The sequence below is a fragment of the Cebus imitator genome, unplaced genomic scaffold (genome assembly GCF_001604975.1).
Source record: "Cebus imitator isolate Cc_AM_T3 unplaced genomic scaffold, Cebus_imitator-1.0 Scaffold380, whole genome shotgun sequence".
Classification (NCBI taxonomy): Eukaryota; Metazoa; Chordata; class Mammalia; order Primates; family Cebidae; genus Cebus; species Cebus imitator.
This window is the reverse complement of record NW_016107695.1, coordinates 1,820,744-1,839,344: the sequence shown is the minus strand read 5'-3', so window position 1 is coordinate 1,839,344 and position 18,601 is coordinate 1,820,744. Positions and strand designations below refer to the sequence as shown.

Here is an 18,601-nt window from a genome sequence, read left to right as displayed (position 1 = left end):
AAAAAAAAAAAAAAAAAGAAAAGAAAAGAAAACCAAACTAAATGGAAAGACCGAAGTTATCAAGGAAGTACTGCTAGAATCCTTCTCAGAACTGAGTTAGTTTAGTTTAGAGGTTGAAACGGCCCACTGAATAATGGTGCAATCACTTTGAAAAAGACCCAAACCAAATTTATTATTTTGAAACTGCAGAAAACTAGTGTTAAAAGTAATAATGACTCAAAAAGATTCAAGTTGCCTATACATGTTTAGGGAATAAGGCTGGTGCTAGTCTTCTCAACAGTAACTATGGAATCTGGCATGCTATGTACTTTGAAATGCAGAGTGAAATGATTTCCAATCCAGACTGTCAACCAAGTGTGTTAGGTAGATGGAATAAAGACATTTCAAAAGATACAAGACAAAAATTTACCTCCCATGTGCCCTGTTTCAAAAAAGTGCTGGAGGACATTGTCCAGCAGAATGATGGAGTAGGCCAAGAAAGAGAGAGAGGGAAGATTTAAGAATAGAATCTTTCATGAGAGGGGAATTCCAAGGATGTTGAAGAAGGAAAGTCCAGAAGATTCCTGTGCAGTACTCCTGAACAGTACACACTTCAGATTGGAGAGTGTCCAAGACTGAGGGTAATAGCAATAAGGACATTTTGTGTAGTAGAAATGTGGTAAATATGAGTTGTGACATGTAAAATAAACAAGTAGCCAGTAAATTCCTGAGGATATTTCTGTGAGCTTGTATTTTTTGCAGTATTTTGTGTGTAGCAATAAAAAAGAAGTGGACATGCCCAGCACTAAGAAGTTCTTACACCACTCAGTGACATGTTGCTCTACAGCATCAGTTAGGTCTCCACCAGTTTACCTGGAGATATATGCAGGCACACTTCAGAGACGTTGCAGGCTTGGTGCCAGACCGCCACAGTTAATCTAGCATCACAGTAAAGTGAGTCACACAAATTTTTTGGTTTCTCAAGGCAAATAGAAGTTATGCTTCTGCTATACTGTAGTCTATTAAGTATTAAGTGTGCAGTAGCATTGTGTTTAAGAAAAAAGGTACCTATAAAATTCTAACGATCATCTGAGCCGTCAGTGAGTTGTAGTCTTTTTGCTGGTGCAGTGTCTTGCCTGGTTGTTGATGGCCACTGACTGACCAGGGTGGTGGTGGCTGAAAGTTGAGGTGGCTGTGATGACTTCCTAAAACACAACAAAGTTTGCTGCATTAATTGACTCTCCTTTCACAAAACATTTCTCTGTAGCATACGATACTGTTTGATAGCTTTTTATGTTTAGTAAAGTTTGTTTCAAAATTGAAGTCAATCCTCCCAACCCCTGCCACTGCTTTATTAACTAAGTTTGTGTAATGTTTGAAATCCTTTGTTGTCATTTCAACAGTGTTCACATCATCTTCACCAGGAGTTGATTCCATAAGAAACTACTTTCTTTGCTTATTCATAAAAGGCAGCTCCTTGTTTGTTCAAGTTTTATTGTGAGATTGCAGCAATTCAGTCACATTTTCAGGCTCCATTTGTAATGTCAGTTCTCTTCCTGCTTTCACCTCATCTTTGGTTAATTCCTTCACTGAAGTCTTGAACAGCTCCAAATCATCGATAGGGTTTGAATCAACTTCTTCCAAACTCCTGTCACTGTTGATACTTTTCCTTATCCCATGAATCGTGAATATTGTAATGGCATCTAGAATAGTGAATACTTTCCAGGTTTTCACCCCAGATTTATCAGAGGAATCACTCTCTATGGCAGCTATAGCCTCATGAAATGTATTGCTTAAATAATAAGACTTGAAAATCAGTCATTCCTTAATCCATCGGCTGCAGAGTGGGTGTTGCTTTTATAAGCATGAAAACAATGTTAATCTCCTTGTACATCTCCACCAGAGCTCCTGGGTGACTAGGTGCCTGGTCAGTGAGCAGTAATATTTTGCAAGGGATCTTCTTTTTATTTTTTTTTTCTCTGAGTAGTATGTCCCAACAGCAGGTTCAAAATATTCAGTAAGCCAGGCTGCAGATACATGTGTTGACATCTAGGATTTGTTGTTCATTTATAGAGTACAGGCAGAGTTGATCTGTATAATTCTTAAAAGTTCCAGAATTTTCAGAAAGGTAAGCGAGCATTGGTCTCAAAGTCACCAGCTGCATTCGCCCCTAACAAAAGAATCAGCCTGTATTTGAAGCTTTGAAGCCAGCCATTGTCTTTTCCTCTCTAGCTAGAGAGTCCTAGATGGCTTCTTCTTCTAGTAGAAGGCTTTTTCATCTTCACTGAAAATCTGTTGTTTAGTGTAGAGACGTTCATCAATGATCATAGCTAGATCTCCTGGAGAACTTGCTGCAGCTTCTGCATAAGCAGTTTCACTTTGCCCTTTTATTTTATGGAGATGGCGTCATTTCCTAAACCTCACAAATCAACCTCTGCTAGCTTCAGACTTTTCTTCTGCATCCTTCTCACCTCTCTCAGTCTTCATAGAATTGAGGAGAGTTAGGGCCTTACTCTAGAGTAGAATTGGCTAGAACGTTGTGGCTGGTTTGGTCATTTATCCAAACCATTCAGACTTTCTCCATATCGGCAGTAAGGCTGGTTCTTTCTTACCATTCATGTGTTCATTGGAGTAGCACTGTTAATTTCCTTTAAGAAGTTTTCCTTTGCTTTCATAACTTGACCGGGACCAAGGGGTCTAGCTTTCTGCTTGTCTTGGCTTTCATCATTCCCACCTCGCTATATTTAATCAATTTTTAGCTTTTGATTTAAAGTGAGAGACGTGCAGCTTTTCCTTTTACTTAGAGGTCATTGTAGGGTATTCATTGTCCTACTTTGACTATTATTATGTCTCATAGAACAGGGAGGCCCCAGGAAAGCCAGAGAGATGGGGAGAACATTCAGAACACACACATTTATCAGTTAGACGTGCCATCTTATATGGTACAGTTCATGACACCTCAAAATGTTAGAAGAGTAACATCAGAGATCACAGATCACCTTTACAGATACAATAATAAGAAGAAAAAGATTGAAGTATTTTGAGAATTAATATAGTATACACATAGACATGAAGTGAGCCAGGCTATTGGAAAAATGGCACCAGTAGGTGTGCTCAACACAGGCTTGCCGCAAACTTTCAACTTGTATTTGTTTTTTCTTAAAAGAGCAGTATCTGTGAGGCACAATAAAGCAACAAAGTGTGTCTGTACATTTACAAATACCCTGTCTTTGTAAAAGCAGTCACCATAAACAAAACCAAATAACACAGTGCTGTGTGTGTGTTTACATGAACAAATAGAAAGGGAAATGCTTGGAAAAGATACTAGCTTACAAACCAAGTGAGGGAGGAAAAGACTTCTAAAATGTGTTACATGATTAAGATAGGAATCTCATTATAAAATAAATGCATAAAAGTAATTATTGAAAATAAAGTCATAAAATATAGTTATCTCACAGTTTTTTTTTCTTCTTTGTACTTTTTCTGTATTTGAATTTTTTACAGTGAACTTGTGTTATCAGAATCAGAAATACGGCAAAGCTCATTTCATCATGGGGATGGGAGAAGATAGATGAGCATGGGTATTTGGTAATTTGATGCACCTTTTTATTTCTTTGGCCTTTATTTAGTAGGAAGTAGAAAGAAATTGTGTCGATTAAAATTGAAGAAATAAAGGTCATCTCAGAAGTGAAATTTAAAAATTTATACTTCTAAATGAGATCATGAACTAGAATTCTGCCATACTTTGTGGGGCGTTGATGGGGTAAGGTTGGAAGGTTGTATAGTCAAGGTAATTGTGCATTCTCTCTGAAGGGAAAACACTTGAGCTAGAGGACATAGTGGTGTATTGCCCTGGCGGTTACATGAAGTGAAAGAGAGCTCTGTTATGATCCAGGACCTTGTAAGATAATCACTTACCTGTTCAGAAGAACTATGTAGCAAGCATAATTACATATATATATAAGACATAGTTTACCTATAGAATAATTAAGCCCATGGATATGATGGATTCTATAAGTGTTTCTTATACTTAAAATTGATTAGTAACTGCTGTTCAAAGTTCTGTAAGTCAGAATACTGTTAGTAAAACGGCAGTGTACATAGGGTCCATACTACTGAACAGAGGCTTGGTGTTCTCTGAGCTGTGTCCCCTCAGCTGTTGGTGGTGTGAACACTGAGGGCAGGAGCTTGAAACCCTGTCTGTACTAAAAATACAAAAATTAGCTGGGTGTGGTGGCGAGTGCCTGTAATCCCAGCAACTTGGGAGGCCAAGGCAGGAGAATCGCTTGAACCCAGGAGGCAGAGGTTGCAGTGAGCTGAGATCCCGTCACAGCACTCCAGCCTGGGCGACAGAGCGAGACTCCATCTCAAAAAGAAAATAAAGAATGCCTAGTGTTGCCTCTGATACCTGGTGTTGCCCTAGTATTTGCCAAGGGAATGTTTATGTTGATAAGTGTATATAAGTCTATTTAATAATAAACCATTCTATAAAATTGCATATGATAAGCTTTTAAGCATCTTTATCCTTTCAGTAATTTTTGGCTGATTTTTACTGTTAAAAATGAGAAAGTGAAAGAGCACCATTAATTGGGGTTTTAAAGTTGTGAAAGCCTATCTTGAAATTTTATTGACAGCCTCTTATGAGGTCATTTGATAATTTCTATTGAGTGTTTCCTCTAGTTTTGGCTGGCTGTTCTATTATTTTCTAACCAGTTTTCTTTTGCAAGATTAGGCAATACAAACCAGGAGTTGATTACTGTTTTGCCTTGATTTAGAAATTCTTTATCTTCTTAGCTTGCCATTTCGTAAATTGTAGCTGTTTTCATACTCTTTATTCATTATTTTATCTAATTATTCAATAAATTTTCTCCTAATTGTTAGATATTATCCTGGGATAAGAAGAAGCTGCCCTTAAAGCTTATTATAAAGGGAGACAGAAAGACTAAGAAATAGAAAACAAGAAGCTTTTCTATTAGAATGAAAATTATACTTAAGCCGAAGGATGACTGGATGTTATTAGACATGAAAGTTGGGGCGAGAGGCATCATGGAAGCATGATTATATGTCGCTGAGTCTGAGGATTCTGCTTCCGCATGACTTGGCTCTAAATGTTTGATAAAGATTGAGGCTAAAGAGATGTGTGAAGGTCAGATCCTGAAGTAGTATGTGTTCTAAGCCAAAATACTGGATTTATGAAACACTATGAAGAAAGATTGATTAATTTATAATAAGATGTGTTATAGTTGATTTGTCTTTTGAAGGTAATTGAAGCAGTATAGATAGAAATTACAGGGTTCTATGGAAGAGTCTAACTCCTTTGGTATGTGAGCATAAGGATACATTTGGGTGGTGAGGTGTATTAAGATAACATCATTACATTAATTACAGGTTGGAAGTAGTGTTTACAAGCCAGTGACTTGGCCTTCTTTTCTTATTCTCTCTAATCCTGTGTCGCTTTGTGTTAGCGGTGCACTAGAGTGAAGATGGAGTGCAAACCCAGAGGCTAGAAGAATATTGGACAACCATCATCTCCCACTCTCCTCCTTCAGTGTTTTTGGGGCTTTCTTAGATGATTAAAAAAAATGTTTGGCTATAGTAAAAACATAATAAAAAAGTAATACAGCATTATGAATTTTTAAGAGTTCAGTGAATACAGTATATTGAAAGAGATGCCTAAAAATGTTTGTTGAATCAGTGACTAGCCCTGTAATATATCTAAATGATCTGATTAAAATTTAATCATAAAGAAAGGTTATTTACAAGAAAACGAAAACTGTTCTGGCTTGTTGTGTGGTAGTTATGCTAACAGATCTCATATTATATGAACCCACTTTATAAAACTTGTTTGAATGTGAAAAGATGGGTTAAGGACCAGAGAGATTGAAATTTGCAGTAATGAAGAAATTATGCAGAAGTTAACCCTTACGACCTTTCCATATAAAAGGTTGTTTAAAAAAAAAAAAAAAATTCAGTCTAGCTTTTTTTAGGGGCCAGGTGATTAAAAGCAGCCAAATTAGCTGGCTTAGCTTTTTATTACAGACTGTTTTATTTCACTTTTATTGATGATTATTTTGATGATGAGTAAGACTTGTTTCTATGCTTGATCATTTCAGTTGTACAGTGACATTCATTCAAAAGCAATAAATGTATTCTTGTGAGTACTTGCTAACATAGTTACTTAGGCATGTTCACAGTTAATTATTTTTTATTTTTTTAGGTTATGCTCCCTCCTGGAGCCCAGCATTCTGATGAAAAAGGTGCTAAAGAAATTATTCTTGATGATGATGAGTGTCCTTTACAAATCTTCAGGGAATGGCCAAGTGACAAAGGTAGTAACCTTATTAAAAGACTACTTACCTCAGATTCCTACAGGATATACCGGTTGCTCAAATTAACACATGATGTAGGAGATGTGTGCATAAATATTTAGGATGGCGTTTTGCTGTAAAGCTTTCTGCCTCCTTCATTGACTTGCTTGATGATTCCTGAGTGTTGCCTTTGTCCCTAAGACCACACTCAGCTTATCTGAGTCTCATGTGTAGGTGGACCTTGAACAAATGGTAATACCGCAGGTAAATAACACATCTCATTAAGAAACCAGAGTGATAGCACTGCATCAAGAAGTAAGAGACTATTGTTATCTGTAGTAGTAGAAAACACACTTCATGCTGACCAGATTAACTGTGTGGTGTTTGGACAAATTTGTTATGATGGAGAAAATGACCTCTTGTAATCCTGTAGATTGTCCAGTGGTTTAGTCATTCAAATAATGAATTCACACTTTGTGCTACCGAAACAATTTCCCCTAATTATTTCAAAGCAGTCAAAGTTTAAAGCTGTGTTTTTGAGAAAATACGGTTTTCTTTCAAATTCACATCATAAGTTAACTGTTAACTCTGTAGAGGGCCTTGCATTAATAATGACATAAAAATGTATTGCCAATTAATCATGTCAATATGGAATGTAGTTTTGAAACAGCAAAAAAAATCCTTCCCAGCAAGCAAATTTCTAGCCTCCTTAAAACACTTGTTTAGTACTTTTTAAAAATAGTATTAAGTTAAAATTTTGTTAAAGGCAAATTGCTTAAATTCTTTAAGTTGAATTTAGTAAGAATCAGATCAACTAAAAATATACATGTATTTTGTTAGTAGTAATAGAATGGTTCTTTTATTTCAGTAGATTTTTGGGGAACAGGTGGTGTTTGGTTACAGGAATAAGTTTTTTAGTGGTGATTTCTGAGATTTTGGTGTACCCATCACCCTAAAAGCACTTTTATTTTTTTTGAGACCGAGTCTCGCTCTGTTGCCCAGGCTGGAGTGCAGTGACACGATCTTGGCTCACTGCAACCTCTGCCTCCCGGGTTCAAGCTCTTCTCTTGCCTCAGCATCCTGAGTAGCTTGGGACTACAGGGCCGTGCCATCATGCCTGGTGAATTGTTTCTATTTTTAGTGGAGACGGGGTTTCACCATGTTAGCCAGGATGGTCTCAATCTCCTGATCTTGTGATCCACCTGCGTCAGCCTCCCAAAGTGCTGGGTTTACAGGTGTGAGCCACAGTGCCCTGCCAAAAGTACCTTTTTATATGTGTATTTGTGTGTGAATGTGTTTTTTATATGTGCATGAATGTATTTATTGATCATAAGAGTTATTGACTAATGTAAGCATTTATTCTTAAACTTATGTGTTGTTTTTCAAGCTTGTGATGTCTTAGGTAGCTGTTAATTTAGAATAATTTTTGGAAATTGTTTGCCGGAGCTTTTCAAATACACCAAGAGGCTAATATTTCCTCTGTTGAGTAAAAGTATAAATTGGGTAAGCTTTAATCAGTGATTCCTTGGCAGATGTTTCTAAATTACCTGCATCTTCTTGAGAAAGCTTTGCACAGTTGACTGCCAGTCAGCTGGTGATCCTGACCAACCCGAGTCTGGCTGATGATTTCCAATGCTGCTGTTCTAGGGATTTTAGTTTTTCAGTTGAAGAGGAGGCCACCAGACCACATCCCAAAGAAAACGAAGAAACACTTGGAAGGGAAGCCAACCAAAGGAAAGGAGAGAGCCGAAGGGTCTGGCTATGGCTCCACCCTTCCCCCGGAGAAGCTGCCCTATTTAGTAGAGTTAAGCCCAGGTGAGAAAGCTGGTCACACCAGCAAATATTATAAATGTGCATTTTTAGCTTTAAATCTTTGTGCTTTCTAATGCATCTTCAAGTAGTCTTCTGTTGGCTGACTTCACATTTTTAGACCTTTTTTTTTTTTTTAAAAAGGTAACCATCATAACATTTTAAAAAGCTTAAAATTATAAAATATGTATATGTTTACATAAAAATGGTTCATATGGACAAAAATGAGTATTAAGAAACAAAATTAAAATCGTATATAGACAGTTTTAAATTATTTTAATCCCTTAAAATTTTTTTTCCAAGATAACTTTCATAAAATATTAATCTGCTAAAAATGACAAATTGATATTTACCCCATCTAAGGCAGATTTCATAAAGGGGCATGTGTGTGTGTGTGTGTGTGTGTGTCTGTCTGTTGTTTCTGATGCATGGACAATGTCTAAAAAGAATATTTTAAATCTTATATCTAAGAAACCCATCTTAGTACGAGGAAGGCTATTTGATTTTAAAGTAACAGACTACTTTTATTTTCTCATGAGTCCTCTAAGTGTTTTGTTTGTAGAACTCTCATACCCTAAAGCTGTTGGGTCAGTTTAGCCATTGGGTAGAGAAATACCTGGTCATTATTAAGGCAGTGTTTTACACACGCATCCCTAGGTAGAGCGTGTATTTGCACATATGTATGCTGTACATGACCTTTATCACTAAGCTAGCATTACTTCATTTCTTATTTAGTTATAAAATGCTATTATGTGACCTGTATTATACAATACTATGAAGATCAGAGTATTGCAGCCCATCCCAAGCTGCATTTAATGAAAGCCCAATTAGTAATCACAGAAAAAATTAGCAGAAAATTGAATCAGTTATGTGTATGATACGTGGTTCTATGAGCATGAATTATATTTTTTTCTGATTTTTGAGCGTTTATTTTTATTTACAAGGTTTGTTTAGTTTCTTGCAGTTAGGTTATTGTAATTAACTAGTGATTAGATATGATATTTGTTGTCCAGCAGTCTCATGGTACAGTAAGTTATATCAATACAGACAGTGATGGTATCATTTTGAAGACACAGTTAGTGGCAGTGTGGCTTTAGGTAGTAGCTCTATACTTAATTATATACAAAAATTAATTGATTAGCTATTTGTGAGGAATATATTGGTGTTGCTGACCTCAGTTCTCGAGTGGAAAGTTTCATTTGAAGTTTTATTATCTCACTGTAGTTTGGAAACACATCCCAGTATTGTTGTGTGTCTATAATGTGTGTGAGAGCATTGGTGTTTGGTTATCTGAGGGAATGAATGGCAGTTGTGAGACAGCCATTAGTTTTTGAACTTTAAATTTTTTAGGCCCTTTTTTGGGTATTGGGCTGCCCTTTAAAATTTTATATTAAATTCTAGAAACTAATGATTTTTTTCCAAATCCAAATTTTTGAGGATTTAAGAGTGTTAAGCCCTTAGAGAAATTGATAAATAGCACTTGACAGAATAACTTTCAAATAAGTAATGGACAGTTTATTTTGGTAGACGGCAGAGATAGGATGAGAATTCATTCATTCACTTACAAATTTGATAAATATTTATTGAATACTTGTTGTGTGTCATACCGTGTCCTGGGCCTTGGAGGTAGAGTACCAAAACATATTAAACCCCTTCACCTTGGGAATTTATATTCTAGTGAGAATTGTTATTTTAACTGCTTATTTCCTACTTAAGAGTCTCTCAGGTAATCAAATATATAGAATTTTTTTTTTGGAGATGTGGAGTAGATCATAGTTTTGTACTACTTTTGGCCAAATATTGACAACAGCGTATATTACATGGTTATTAATACACTGCCTTCCTAATAGCACCCTGCTGCCTTTAGTCAACATTCACTGACCCTTCTACTTTAGGCAAAGCAATGGATACAAAAGGAATAAGTTCATTCCCGCCTTCAGGTAATTCACACAGCCGGAGGGAATCACAGTGCCACGTGACCCCAGTGACTCTGCCTCTAGTCAGGCAGACTCTGCCTGACTTCTCTCCTGGGCCCTGTGAGCTGCCCTTTAGATAGCTGTACTTGTTGTTCCACAAGTGTGTGAAGTTTAGGTCTGGTGCCATTATTTTAAGGGTGACCTCAGAGGTTGGTGGCAGGCCTGAGTGCAAGGCCAGGATCTTCCCTGCACCAAAGCCATGCTCTTTCATTGAGTCCTAATGTCTTTTTAGGTTTTTATTATTATTCATTGCTCACAGTTGGCATGCTGAATGAAAGTGATCTATTTTCCATGTATGAGAAAATAATATTCATACATAATGATTTACAATCAGTGGATAAGTACTATATCTCCCCAGCACATTGTCAGCCAAGCATATCCTCACTGGTGAGGTCCTGCTGGGTGTGGAGAGGAGTTTTTTGAGATGTGGCCATGAGCTAAACATTGTCTTTTAGAGAAATGGGGAGCAAATACGTGATTTTGTTCTTTGCTTTGGATTTGAATGTGTTCGTTAAACAGAAGAAATCAGCCCAGTGGAGTGGTAGCCTCTGTATGATTAACTCATTGTTGTTGTCCTGCTGCTTGGTGACTCACCTGTTGTCCTGCTGTTTCCCTTAACAGTCTGCATTGGTTTCTAAAACACTGACTGGGGCACTAGTATAGTCTTGTCCTCACAAAAGCTGATGGGTGAAGTGTACCTTTTCTTCCTTTGAAACATGTCTCACTGAAGTTCACCCTCTACGTCTCTTCTCCTCCTTCCCTCTTCTGCGTGTTCTGCATGATCTCTGTTCTGCTGATGCTGCCTTCACCTGGGTCCTGGCATGTTTCTTAACCCCAGGGAGAAGGAATCACTTTGCCTACTACAACTATCACACTTATGAAGGTAATATTATGCTTACTACTACTTTTGTAACTAGAGCACTAACAGAACCTCATGGGCAAAATAGTGTTGATTGATCACATATCTTATGTATCAGTTTTTCTGTTGATGTAAATAACCTATTTTAAGACATTTAATGAACTAGCATTTTATTTGTACCTAGTAAGTTTCTGATACCCAGAGCTCGTTTCATTTACTGGAAGCTTACTTTGCTGCTTTATTTTCCCAGGTTCACCCTGGGAAGGAACCGAAGGGAAAAGCAGCATTGGCTGTGGAGGGATGCTGGGGAGGAAAGACAGAGTGCCACTGCAAAGCTCTCCCTGGGCGGTACTCAGCCAGTCTGCTTCCCTTCAGCTGTAAAATAAGAAAACGTTTTGATAGCAGTGCTGTTACTGTCTGTAGTGGGATTACTTAGATTCGTCTCTACTCTTTAGGGTGCTCCAGATTTATTGTCATCTATGGGGAGGAAAGAGACTCAGGCACTTTGGGCAGAAATTGGCTGTTTGTAGAATACTTGTTGAGGAAGGGGAGAAAATTTGGGATTTTTTTTCTTGGTGACAGTGTTTTGTGTTACTCCCTGTGGGGTAAATGTCTTGAAGAAGAGAGGGAATGGGCTATTGCACTCTCCCTTTCCTCCCCAGCTCAAACCAGACACCTTTTCTCCAGTAGATCCTGTGGCCACCATGCATGTTCTTCAAAATCTGTGACAGCCTTAACTATGGTTTTCTATTAGCACTATAAAGTAGTAAGAAGAGACAGCCTGGAATGAGGTTTATTTGTAATCTCTCTGTTGACAGAGTTCTGTTACCGTCGTGAGGTGAGAAGAAGGGAGAGACTTGAGAAAGCACTTGCATCTCCCCCTTTCTCTTTCTGTTTCGAAATCTGTTGATGTAGAAAGGCGTGTGATAGCTCTTTATTCCACAAGAGACCTTTCAGAAGCATTCAGAAGAAGATGAATGTGAATTTTTCTTTCGTCTCTAAACACACATTTTTCATGTTCTGTTTTTAACTTTGCGTTGAAATGTTTTTGTTTCACATGATTACCTATTTACTCCTTTTGCCGTCTTTATAATTTATTTGTGTAATTTCTCTGTGATTATATTGCATTCTGTTTTCTTTATTTTCAAATAATTATTCACTGCTGACATGTTAAGTCTTTATTGATTTCTAACTATGAACCATATGTGGAATGATCAGTGCCAGGTTAAAGAGATGTTTTTTTTTTAAACCTAGCCACCAGGAAGGTCAGAGATGAGGGAGATACATAAATGGAAATCCTCATACAGTACGGTTAGTGGTACAATTAATATAACAGAGATGGGGTGCTCTGGGAGTAGATAAGAGGGACGCATTCCTTACCCGGGGGAGTCATTGGAACTGCCTTTGGTGTTTAAAACACAAAGTAGTACACATTACTGACGGAGTTGGACTCAGCAGATCTGGAAGGGAACCACCGGTGTCCAGGAAAAGCCCCAGATGATTTTGATGCCTTGTTCAGATCAGGACTTTATTAGAATAGTTGGAGTTGAAAATAAATATTTCAACACAATGTAAAGCAGCATAGACGATAAATGAGTTTTTTTTTAATGGGTCTTAGACATTGGTGTCTCTCAAGTACTTCAGTCTCTTCTTACCTTCACTCAGTGTCACAGATTCCTGAAATATTTCAGAAATAGAAAATTTTATCATTAAAATGTAGCTTTGTATACCCTAAAATTCACATCAATTCTAACAGAAGTTGCATTTTTGTGGTGTCTTTTGTCTGTGAGAGTTTAGCAGCACCACTGCTGAGAGATTTTAGCAGTCTCAAACTCTGTGCACACTCATACCATCCAAACTGTTTTACCTGTGAAGCTCGCAAAGCTTAAATGTTGCTAATTGCAGTGACTAGAGATTTTAACAGGGAATGGAATCAGCAGTTTTGAAAGCTAGAAGGCAGTCATAAACAGATCAGGGAGACTCTCACTGGCTCGGCCTTCTCCTGAGCTTTGATGGGTGTGCTTGCCACACTAGACTGACTGCCATGGCTGTGGTGCAGGTGCTGAGCTCTGCAGTCACATCATCATTCATGGCTGTGGAAGGCACATTTCTCATATGTCAACTCTGAAATCGGAAGACCTCATTCTTAGCTAAGGTAATGACATGACATCATCCTGGCCTGGGATCTAGTGGGTGAAGAATGAGAAAACGTGTAGGTGTATTGGGACTAGAGGGCTTTGGCAGAGCAGCTTCCTCCTCCACCTCACCCTTTTCCTGTCATGGAAGCTCATAGAAATTAAACATTTCAACAGTTTCATAAAGGTGTAAAATGAAAACAAGAAAAGCCAAAAAATCCAGTCTTCCTTTTACACCAGTTCCATTCCAGGGAACTAACCACTTTTAACAGTAATTCTTAATCAATAATGGACAGCAGAATTACTTGGGGAGATTTTTCAGAGGACCCATGCTTAGACCTCATCCCGAAGGATTTTGATCCAGGAGGTCTGTGGGGAGCTATGAGAATTGTACATTTAAAAACCTCCGTCAGTGATTTAGCTGTGCTCTCAACCTGTATTGTGTTGTATGCCCTAAGGGCAGCAAGAATACTGCAGGAAAGATCTGGTCCGAAGGGAAGGCCTGTGTTTCTTTGCTGAGCTTCATTTTGCTGATACAGTTGTTCCTCAGAATCATGAACAAAAATCCAGGGCAGTGTGGTAGAGAAGACTTTTTTTTTTTTTTTTTAATGTAGTTAGAATGTGTTGGAATTAATGCTTAGTGCTAGCACTTTGTATTATCAGAAACTGCTATGTTTATTTCTTATTTTGAATTTTCTGTATTCAGTTTGTTAAACTGTGTTATGTAAGTTTGAAGAATTCTTTGAAAAGAAATCCTGAGAAGTGAGAACTGTAGTGCTTGAGATAACTTTTTGTTTGTTTGAAATAACATGACAAGAACATTAGACTTTGCAAATAGAGCTCTCTTCCTTCTCACAGATGGTTCTGACTCCAGAGATAAGCCAAAGCTTTACCGCCTTCAATTAAGTGTTACTGAAGTTGGGACGGAAAAGTTGGATGACAACTCTATCCAGGTATGTAGTCTGAGCTTCCTGCTGTGACTGACATTTCAGGATACGTAATGTATTGGACAGAACCTGCCACATGGTAATGAAAGAAGGAATTGGAAATACAGACTTTGTATTTAAATATAAATAAGTTACCTACTCTGGGCCACTTTTCTCTTCTTTAGTGTGAAAACCGCAGAATGTGAGTTTATGTTCAAGCTCCACCTGTAGAAATTTGGGCTGGTGATGACATTGCTCTGAAACAGCTTCCTTGTCTCTAAAAGATGGTGATGATAATTTTATAGGTCTGTTTCAGAATTACAGGAGATAACCTATGCAGAAGGGCTTATCGCTGGGTCTGACACACATAGCAGTAGGCATTTGGTAAATTCTAATTAAATTTAGCTTAATATGGTCTCAAGTACTTAAAACAGAGCTTAACACATTCTTTGAATAAGTGAAGTCAGGATTTGTCACTTCTTTGAAGTTGGATTCAGGCAAATTACTCTTGCTCTGTAATTCTTATTTCTCAATTGTAAGATGATGGGTTCAGATTGTTAATGTCATTTTCAATTCTGCCATTTCTTCTTTCTTAGCGCAGCAGTAAATAATAAAATAGATGGGAATCTTTAACCATAATGATCACAATTCTAAAATTGTGTGGTTAAGCACTGTGACCTTCATGATGGGAGTTTCTTTGGTTTCCTTCTGTTGACAGTTATTTGGCCCAGGAATTCAGCCCCATCACTGTGACCTCACCAACATGGACGGAGTAGTCACTGTGACGCCCAGAAGTATAGATGCAGAAACCTATGTGGAAGGCCAGCGCATCTCGGAAACCACCATGCTGCAGAGTGGCATGAAAGTGCAGTTTGGGGCGTCCCATGTATTTAAGTTTGTGGACCCCAGTCAGGATCATGCTCTTGCAAAAAGATCTGTGGATGGAGGCCTGATGGTTAAGGGCCCAAGACATAAACCTGGGTAAGTAGATTGTCCCTAAGGATTTAAAATGTTTTGATTATGCTTAAAGCAGTTCAGATTATTCATAGATAACTTGGCTTTTTATTTTTTGTTTCAATTTTTAAAAAAAAATCAAAGTGAAGTTTGTGATTTTGGTTCCTATTGTTAACTTGGGTTGGCTTTAGAGGAAAGAAGAAAGGCCTTGACTTTGTCTTAAAATTGGAAGTTCTCACTGGTTTTAAATTATGTTTAATCTTTGTCTTTTTGTTTGTTTTTTAGCCAATATACTAAAATAGTACTTTTTCTTTTGCGAAAAAAACATGGTGTTCTATGTAATTACTCAGTGTAGCAGCTAAGATGATAAAATATTTTGAGGTATTCTTTCCCATGGCTGATAGTGAAACACAGAAGATCTCTTCAGGAATTCAGAAAGTTTTAGCTCCACCTAGTGCTTTTCTGAAGACTTGCATTTTGGGCCTAGTAAAGGAAAACAGACCAGATATTAGATAATGACTATCTAGTAAAATGTATTTGTAGGGAGGGAATATGGCTTCTCCTTAGGCTGTAATTTTTAAAACATACTGTTAAGCCACTTCATTATCTATTTTTCAGTCATGCTGCTTAAAACAACTGAAAAGTCCTGTACGGCATAAGCTTTCTTCCTGAAAGCACAAACATAAACCTCATGGTCTTCCCTGCTTTGCCTTTCCCATTGTTTTGTTCTGTGGCCTTCCTTTGATTAGCCACCTAGACCTGACGTTTGGGTCCATGTGTGACTGTTTAGACTTAATGTCTTTCTTCAAGATGAACACTTGGTGGATTATCACATATATTTATTTATTTGTTAAAGTTCACAGCTGTTTAAGATCCATCCCCAGCTGTTCACCTCACCTTGCGCTCCAGGTGTCAGCAAATGACCATGCCTGTTATGTCCAAGGAGACCAGTATGTGCTTTTATTCTCTGCTTCCCAAGAAAACTCGTTTCTTTCCAACACTTTCCTCTTTAATGTGTATTTAAACCCATCCTTCCATTCTTCACAACTTTTAACTGTTTCTGAAGGTGATGTTTTTCATTCATCTGCCATGTCCCCAATTCCTGTCCCTTATCATAGCTTTACATGGGCTCTTTCCATCAGTGGAGAGTCATGATTTTGTGCTTAAATGTTCATTTCAATCATCAACTTTTCTTCAGACCTGTTTCTTCCCCTCAGCATCAGACATCTTGATCTGGTATATCTTGACTCCCTGTTCATTTTTAGGCTCACTGAGGTTTGTCCAAAGAGATTGTTTATTGTCTGAAACAGTTTCTTCTGCTGTGTGTTGCATGTTGTCTTTCAGTAGTATCTACAGTTACTGCCTCTTATTTACAGATGCCCTTTATTCCTGAGTTTTAATGTATTTCTTGTGATGTGTGTTATTCTTGGTGTTATTGTCTGTCTCTGTTCTGTGTAGAAACACAATTCTAGGAGCAGCCTGTGTCCCACACCTAGTCTGCCTTTCAGTTTTGCTTGTAATGTTTTTAAATGTGTGAGACAATCTCCTACTGTATTTTTGCCACATGGATCCTGCTTCGGAAGCCTGCAGATGTCTCTTCTTGTCATATTTCTGGCCAAAAGCAGAGATCCTGGAAGAATATGGCTTAGATTTCAATGAGGAGAATGTGCTGTGAAATTTTGTTACTATTATTGTTTGTTTTTCTGGCAAATCTAGTGGTGGTTGAATATACCATCCATAAAATTAGGACTCTTTTTTTTTTTTTTTTTTTTTTTTTTTTTTTTTTTTTTTTTTTTTTTTTTTTTAAGGGATATTAATTTAGCTCTAATGTCAAATGATTGTGAAAGATTCTGGCTAGATAACTCACATAACCTCCAATGAAGATTTTATAGCATATCTTCAAATCCTACTGATGGTTACAAGCGAGTAGCAAAGTTTGATATTGATAGTTTGGGAATTTTAGGGCCTTCCAGTGATACACTGACTCATTAATTGATTTATTCATCTAGTTTACAATTATCAAGCACCCAGGGCATGCGTTAGTGTTCTATGAGTGCTGACAGGAGTGACATATGATTGTTGCAGTCAGAGGTCATAGTTTGATAATTTCAAAGTCATGTATAAAGTCACTTTTGTCTCATGCGCATATCCAGAATACAGTACAAATGAGCCATGTTAAAGCTTGAAAGAGGTAGTTTTGGGGGGAAAAGTTAAAGAATTTTGCAAGGTGGAAATTTGTTGTTCTAGGATGATAATTGTAAGTGGAATCAAGAAGGCTTTGATTCTACTTGCATACTACCCACAAGAGGAAGTTGGGGTGGACATTGCTATGTGCAGCTTTGGTGGGTGGCAGAGAAGTGGGACTGCCATCATTATTTCTATCGTCAGAGCCGATAGCTGGACTCAATCTACCACCCAAACTGCTGGGAGCCAGCAGAGCATTTCCATGTTGTTGTGACTATCTTGGTAATAGATTATGAGTATTTAATTTCAGAAAATTAGCGATATATTGCAGAAAGTTGTGTGCAGAAAGTTGACAATTACTTAGCCTACAGTAAAAATTTTCACTTTTTCAAAAGTCACAAGCATGGTATTATTTTGCATTGCAAGATGGTTTTATTTTCTTAGTGGTGAGATAGAAATTTGTACCTGCTTTTCTAATATGAAAAATTGTTTTTAACTTTTATATTACTTCCTTGTTCTTTCTTTTGGTTGAGCTTAAATAAAAGTTTCACATTACCATGCTGCTTTGATATTAGACCATATATTAATATTTTTCAAGTATTGTAATAAGACATTTTATTCTTTTTAAGTTATCTTTTGCAGAAATCCAGGGTATTTAAATATTAATTCATCCTTCTTGGTTTTCAGGTGTTTTTAGGGCTTTTTTTTTGCGGAGGTGGGGAGGGCACTGTCCAGTGAGCTGGGACCAGTGAGTTATATTCGCCCTTCATTTGTGCTGAAGAATGTAGTCTGTCCCAGCTTTTTAGACTTTTCAATCTTTAAAATGAGATTTTGCTCATCAGTTAATTTTTCAAAGTGACATGTTCAGAAGTTTTGATATTTTGAGATATTTGAAGAATCTGTTTAGTGTAATTCTTGATTTGTTTACTAATATTATCAGAAATGTCCCACTTTTTAATTTGTAGCCTAAGTAGTGATACTCATGTGCTTTACAAAAATAATCAGATTGACTTTCAAATAGGAGAGCAGCTCACCCCTGTTCCTCATGCGTCACCTTCACTGTGTTCATAAATGGGGCCTCGGGCACCTCAGCCTTGTACACTTTATTTATATGCCATTTGCTGCCTGGATAGACTTGTGTGATGAAATAACCTGCTTTTTTATGTTCAGTTTCTTGTATAGTTTAAACTATATATATACAATCAGGCCAAGTGCAGTGGCTCACGCCTGTAATCCCAGCACTTTCGGAGGCCCAGGTGGGCTGATGACCTAGCCTCAAACTCCTGACCTCAGGTCAGCCTGGCCAACATGGTGAAACCCCCTTTCTATAAAAATACAAAATTAGCCGGACATAGTGGCGCTTGCCTGTAATCTCAACTATTTGGGAGACTGAAGCAGGAGAATCACTTGAACTCAGGAAGCGGAGGTTGCAGTGAGCCAAGATCGTGCCACTACACTCCAGCCTGAGCAA

At 37.6% G+C, this 18,601-nt stretch overlaps 1 protein-coding gene across 23 annotated transcripts in view; it reads left to right on the top strand.

Moving 5' to 3' along the window:
* Positions 1-18,601, top strand: part of AFDN (afadin, adherens junction formation factor) — a 103,730-nt gene that overhangs the window by 18,777 nt on the left and 66,352 nt on the right. For 19 of the 23 annotated variants that reach the window (XM_037731075.1, XM_037731073.1, XM_037731074.1 and 16 more), the window contains exons 6-10: positions 6,197-6,308; positions 7,935-8,102; positions 10,911-10,955; positions 13,925-14,019; positions 14,711-14,973. In XM_037731075.1, coding sequence (XP_037587003.1) covers positions 6,197-6,308; positions 7,935-8,102; positions 10,911-10,955; positions 13,925-14,019; positions 14,711-14,973 — 683 coding nt within the window. The remainder of the gene's footprint in view (positions 1-6,196; positions 6,309-7,934; positions 8,103-10,910; positions 10,956-13,924; positions 14,020-14,710; positions 14,974-18,601) is intronic. The other 4 variants (XM_037731081.1, XM_037731079.1, XM_017507631.2 and 1 more) reach the window with 1 other exon arrangement.